Source organism: Solanum stenotomum, chromosome 12 (genome assembly GCF_019186545.1).
Source record: "Solanum stenotomum isolate F172 chromosome 12, ASM1918654v1, whole genome shotgun sequence".
Taxonomy (NCBI): Eukaryota; Viridiplantae; Streptophyta; class Magnoliopsida; order Solanales; family Solanaceae; genus Solanum; species Solanum stenotomum.
Genome location: NC_064293.1, coordinates 43,815,782 through 43,822,271, shown reverse-complemented (window position 1 = coordinate 43,822,271; position 6,490 = coordinate 43,815,782). Strand labels below are relative to the sequence as shown.

The 6,490-nt window shown below is 30.1% G+C and overlaps 1 protein-coding gene across 1 annotated transcript; it reads left to right on the top strand.

Annotated features, from left to right (window-relative positions):
• The first annotated feature begins 1,613 nt into the window (after positions 1 to 1,613).
• On the top strand, positions 1,614 to 3,231 carry LOC125848590 (probable aquaporin NIP-type). Its single transcript, XM_049528473.1, has 5 exons — positions 1,614 to 2,027; positions 2,127 to 2,351; positions 2,439 to 2,636; positions 2,739 to 2,800; positions 2,889 to 3,231. Exons 1-5 carry the CDS (start codon positions 1,908 to 1,910, stop codon positions 3,085 to 3,087), a joined length of 804 nt encoding a protein of 267 aa, XP_049384430.1. The 5' UTR covers positions 1,614 to 1,907; the 3' UTR covers positions 3,088 to 3,231.
• The last annotated feature ends 3,259 nt before the right edge of the window (positions 3,232 to 6,490 follow it).

The window sequence follows — 6,490 nt, the reverse complement described above, 5'->3', positions numbered from 1 at the left end:
GCTATTTTCAGATTTTTAGACTTTGATGTGATTCTTGTTTAGTTTATTTTAGAGTAACTATATTTGAGCATGCATATCTAAGGAACACAGGGCTCTGTGACATCCAATCTTACATATTGATGATCAAATTGTTTGTAATTCAAATTTCTATTGCTTTCTTGATTTCAACCTCCTGTGTTAGCTTTAATTAGATGGTGACAGTTTGTATTAAGTATATTATAAATGAAGCTTGTTTGGCTTTGTGTCAATATCTGCTTGGAGTTTATAAACATTTTACAGGTGTTACTTCTTTACTAACAAGTTAGTTTTGATGAGTATTAGAGTATTAGACAACTAAATTCTACCAAACACTAACTTTGTTACCTACTTTGTGTAGTGGGGAATGAGGTAGTTAGTTGGGACTTGGATGGAACCACAGACCAAAAGTTCAAGTGTTTTTTTTTTAAACATAGCCTGCCTGCAATATTTATGAAATTTTAGCGGTTAATTTCATTTTTATTTTTTTTGGCTAGCATTTGTCTGTTTGCAAGTTTCATAACAAGACATATAATATGCTATGAGTGACTTGAAACGTGTCAAAGAATGAGAGAGAGATGACAAATATGTTTGCTTCATTTGCCTCAAAATCCAATTAGCAAACAAAATTGCTCACACACTCGTGTACATCAGAAAAAAATATTTCTTTTTTGTCGTTTCTTTCATAAAAAATAATCAGTCATACAAGCAAACATTGAGCCGTTGAGAGCTCAAAAACTATCGTCAACAGTGGATGTTGACAAAATAATTAGAACCAAGAAAATCATAATTCTTATGTATATGGAAGAGGCATCTTATTATTTTAATTTAGAAATTAGAGATGCCTTGGGGACTTCTCCAAACTTGTGCCTTTTTATGAGGAAAGGGAAATGTTGACTTTTGAGAAATTATGCATAAAGTTGTCTATTGCTCGGATACGTGAACTTTTACTTTATTGGTAAGGATTTGATTTCCCACCAAACAATTCGAGTTAATATCTCATATGATTACTCAACTTTAAATTGTTCACTTAAAAAATCATTTAACTTAATTAGATTAGTCCCATATAAAATCACTAAATTTCATTTTATAATTAAAAAATAATTCACTTACTATGTTACAGATTTAATTGGTGGAGTGGGATAGGTCAATAAAATAAAAACCTAAAAAAGGCGATTAGCCAGCCACGTGAAGGTGATATCTTTCTAGTTTCAACCTTTATTTAAGGCATCCTAAACGATCAATTCTCCCATAAAGGAGACTGGACCAAATTATATTAAATTAAATTACCATCAATAAGCGATTAAATAAGTTGACAACGTATATTGTATAATTAATTAACGTGATAAAAGTTTATATATAGATATACAAATCATCCCCATTAATTAGTTTTGAGAAGGTAAATAATATTATATCTCTTCCTTATTATCTTAAAACGTGAATAAGAAAAAGTAAATGAACTAATTTGAGATATTCACGGAAAATGAGATAAATACTGATTCAAACTTTCTTCACATACGTACGATCCTAATAAACTGTAAGAATACAAGTATATCTTTTTACTCTTTCTATCATTTTTTATTAAGGTTTGCAAAAGAGAATCGACTTGAGTGGAGGAGGACTCTTAATAGATAGATAAATAGTGTTGGATGGAGTTTCAATATTAATCTATAGTAAAACTCCAATCCCCTATTATATCTAATTAATTAGTACAATTTTCTTATAAACTCCAGCCTCCAACACTCTTCAATAATTAATACTCTATCAATTATATACCATAATCATTATCAACTTAGCAGCAAACCACACAAAAACAAAGTCTCTAATCCTATCCTATATAATAATAATAATAACTATCTTATTCCCTTTCTAATTAAATTGAAAAAACAACAATGGTGTCAAATAAAGAAGATCAAATCACTCAGACTATGGAAGAAGGTAATATCCAAGTAGCCTCCAATAACAAGGTTGGATTTTGTTCATCGCCTGCCGTCGTTGTCCTCGGTCAAAAGGTACTTAAATAATTTGTAATGCTATGATTGACCCAGTATCAAGTAATTTTATTAATCGTATATTTATTTGATGAATTGGATCTGGGCTAATATTTGCAGTTGATTGCGGAGGTCATAGGGACATATTTTGTTATATTTGCGGGGTGTGGTTCAGTTGTAGTCAACAACCTTTATGGTGGGACCGTTACGTTTCCAGGGATATGTGTAACATGGGGACTTATTGTTATGGTCATGGCTTACACTGTTGGACACATATCAGGAGCACATTTTAATCCAGCTGTCACTATTACTTTCAGCGTCTTCGGTCGCTTCCCTTGGAAAGAAGTATGTAACTTAAATTTAATTTTGTGTATATAATAATCGAACTAATTGTTATTAATGCTAAAATATTATAAATTGAACGTGTTGCAGGTACCTTTGTACATAATAGCTCAATTAATGGGTTCGACTTTGGCTAGTGGAACTCTGTCTCTAATGTTTGATGTAACTCCTCAAGCTTATTTTGGTACAGTTCCAACTGGATCTAATGTCCAATCACTTGTTGCCGAAATCATCATTTCTTTCCTTCTCATGTTCGTCATTTCTGGTGTTGGTACAGATGAACGAGCGGTATGCTACAGATTACGTGTGAAATCAATCATTAATTAATACTTATATCAGATCAGTTAACTGCATTGATTATTTAATTTATACTTTGTGTTACTCTTGCAGATTGGACATGTATCTGGGATAGCTGTGGGAATGACCATAACCTTGAACGTTTTTGTAGCAGGGTATGCTAATTATTAACTTTTTTAATTAATTAAAAAAAATCAAATTAACCTTTTTTTTGGCAAAAACCTAATCAAAATAAAAATGCAGGCCAATTTCAGGAGCATCAATGAATCCAGCAAGAAGCATTGGTCCAGCACTAGTGAGACATGTTTACAAAGGTCTTTGGGTATATATTGTTGGTCCAATCGTCGGAACCCTAGCCGGAGCGTTCGTGTACAATTTGATTCGATCAACGGACAAACCACTCAATGAGCTCACCAAAAGTGTATCGTCCCTTCGAAGCTAAGAGCAAATCAAATATATTTAGCATACTTTTGAGCGTCCCACTTATATTAGATATATTTCATCGATTACTAGGCCACCAACAATACAGTAATTTTCACATTTTTGAGATATTTTTGCTGCAACTTCTTTGTAGTTGCACCCCAAATTTCTCTTTTGATCTCATATATATTACAATTCTTTCATAAGTAAATCAGTGATCTGATATCCTAGATCTGCTAGGGTTGGAGACGGTTGAAAAACAGATGTAGATGTTTGTTTTTTAATTATCGTAGAAGAATAAATGTAGGTATATTTCATTTCCAATTTATTAATGTTTCAACTTGAAAATGGTTCTTTAATCTTATATTATATGTTCTCTTAATTCGCTCTTAAAATATTCTGTTGTGACTTGTGTAATGCTATTGATCATTCCGAGTTGTCAAAAAGGGTCAGACCAAGCCTCGCGAGTAAAGAAATTTGACGGGCTAGGGCGGACCGATCCTTCATTTGGAAGGGCTTGAAAATGCTCAATCCAACCCAACCCTTGAAAGACTGAGGGTTGGGGTGGGCTAGGCCTTTTTTTTTTCTTTTCAAACTTCAATTCTATATATTAGGAAAGTGAGAAGATTTTCAAATCATCAAGCAGTTCAGTTCGACTATACCCGCCTTAATTCCCTCATTCAGGACAAATGGAAGCAGGTTATAGATCTATTTAATTAGTTGGTCGAAAACTTCTGGATAGATATCCTCCATATGAACCAAATTATTTCTGGTTCTTTCTAGTAGCTCTGGAACAATTAGGAGATTCTATACGGGGTTTTGTTTATGGCGGCAACATGCTTGGCCCCGCTTATGGGGTCAAATCAATACGTTTTGATTGAGACAAAACGATTCCCTCAATACAACTTCATTCCATCAAGCCTGTATGAGTAGTGAAGAAGTATAGATTTAGTTGGTTGTTGACCGACGAAAAGCATGAGAGAAAGATGCACAAACAAAAAAGGGCTAAAAAAACGTTGGAATTTCATATATAAAAAGAGCGGTACACTGAACACGAACCCAATATCAAACAACGTGGCAAACAATGGCGTTTTAACACTAACAAAAAATCTAGTGTGATTAGCATTCATATAGGATACTAGATACGTGAGATACATGTATCTAGTATGATGCATCCCAGATACGCGAGCGAGATAATAGAGTGAGCAAGATAGGAGGGAGGCTCGTGCGATGCATCGAGGGCTCAAGATTTGTCTAAATATCCTAGATACATGCGAATCCACTTGAATATAGTGTATGTAGAACAAATTAACCTAATTTTGAGTTCATGTATCCCGAAATACATGTATCTGAATGTACCAAAATTTGATAAGATTCATAATATTACAACATAACATGCATTTAAGTAATTACCTTACCCCATGTTGTAATTTCATGTGTTTTAAACCCTTCTCGCCCCTCATAAATTTGCTTTGACTCGCCAATATAATTTGCTTCACTTCTGAAATAAAGTTAGAGACAATTTTGTTTTAAGTTTTTTGAGAAGAAACACAGCAAGAAAGAAAGGTAAAATAACTTTCACGAGAAAACATCTTTGAATGATATTTTTTTAGAAATGTCATGAAAAGGAATTTTCTATGGCTGCACTAACAAAAAAAAATTAAAAATACCACTGTAAGAAATTTATGCACTATTTTTTTTATTTTAAAGTCATAAATGATTCCTAAATAATTGGAGTAGGTCTAAAATATGTTCTTAGTTAAATATTTATCAGATTTAATCTTTTAACTATTTAAAATGTCATTAAATTTGGTCTCTTAACTATATACTTATCATTTTTAATTCCTTAACTATACACTTACTAATTTTAATTCTTTAAATATTCAAAAATTTATCAGATTTGGTCTTTGATTTTATTTTTTTTATAAAAATAGTTTAGGTTTATATTAACATAATTCATGCATCCATGAAATCAAAATTTCAACCCATTTCTCAATTGTTACTATTTCCCCACTACTTTTACTTCAAATTATGTGTAGATTTGCAACTTTTTTTTGATTTGTTTTATTTTGAAATTGATCAATTTTATTATTCTGTTTATTTTATTTTATGTAGAGAAATTTGAATAATAAGATCAAAACTTTTATTTATTTTATATGATTTTTTAATTTTTTTTTTACAATGAGTATGAACTGTTACCGCTAAAGAAGGGGACATTTTATTTTGAATTGCTAAGATTAAGTTATTTTCATAATAGTAATTGGAAGAAAAAGTAGCAGGGAGAGAAAAACAATTGAAAAAATGAATTAAATATTTAATTTCATGAAAACATGAGTTTTGTTAATATAACTACGATATTTGTATTTAAAATAGATGGAGACCAAACCTGAGTAAATTTTTTAATTCTTAAAAAAAATTAAAAGCAATAAGTTTAAAGTTAAGGGACCAAATTTAATAATATTTGGGATAATTAAAAAACTAGATCAGATAAATATAAAATTAAGCGTTCATTCTAAACCTATTTCAATAGTTCAAGAATCATTATGACATTTTTTTCAACATTATTCATAAATAAAGAAACTTTTAGATTTTATTTTTTTACCCCAAATCCGCCGCCATACATTATTTTTAAAAGGGAAAAGGGTTTGATATACCCTTCAACTTTGTCATTTGGAGCTGATATGCCCCTCGTTATGAAAGTGGCTTATATATACCCTTACCGTTATACAAAAGCTCACATATACCCCTCCTTTACAAAATGAGCTCATATATACCCTTCATTTAACGGAAGTGAAAAAATTAGTTTTAAATTTATATTTTTGACTTTTGATTTTTTTTTAAAAAATCATTTAGGGTATATATGATTTTTCTAGCAAATTTCAAGGTATGTTATAATTTTTTCGGACATAAATTATTTTTTGACTTCTTAATTATCATTATTTAAGTTTCTTATTCTTATTTTATTGTTTTCTTTCATTATTTAGTATAAAGAAAAAAATTTAAAACTTTTTTTTTTGTTGCTATATTATAATTTAAAACTATTTTTTTTGGATATATTGTAATTTAGTTTTTGTATTTGAAGAAAAAAATTGGGTCATCTATAATAAATTTTACAAGAATATTAGCGAAACTTAAATAAATTTGACCATCAAAATAATAAATCTAAATTAGTATTGAAACAAAAAAAGAGTTATAAAAAATAATATATGTTTGAAGAGGATTAAATATACCCATATGGGATTATATTTTTTTTAAATAATTAAAAAATTAAACTTGAATTAATTTTTTCACTTCCGTTAGAGGAAAAGGGTATATGTGAGCCATTTGTATAATATTAGGGATATATATAAGCCCTTTCATAACGAGAGATATATCAGCTCTAAATGACAAAATTGAGAGGTATATCAAACCCTTTTCCCTTTTTA

Excerpts from the sequence above, each read along its gene's own strand:
- LOC125848590 (XM_049528473.1), top strand. The coding sequence starts at position 1,908 with ATGGTGTCAAATAAAGAAGATCAAATCACTCAGACTATGGAAGAAGGT. Across the intron at positions 2,352-2,438 it reads GTCGCTTCCCTTGGAAAGAA|GTACCTTTGTACATAATAGC; the intron begins GTATGTAACTTA and ends AACGTGTTGCAG. Across the intron at positions 2,637-2,738 it reads TTGGTACAGATGAACGAGCG|ATTGGACATGTATCTGGGAT; the intron begins GTATGCTACAGA and ends TTACTCTTGCAG.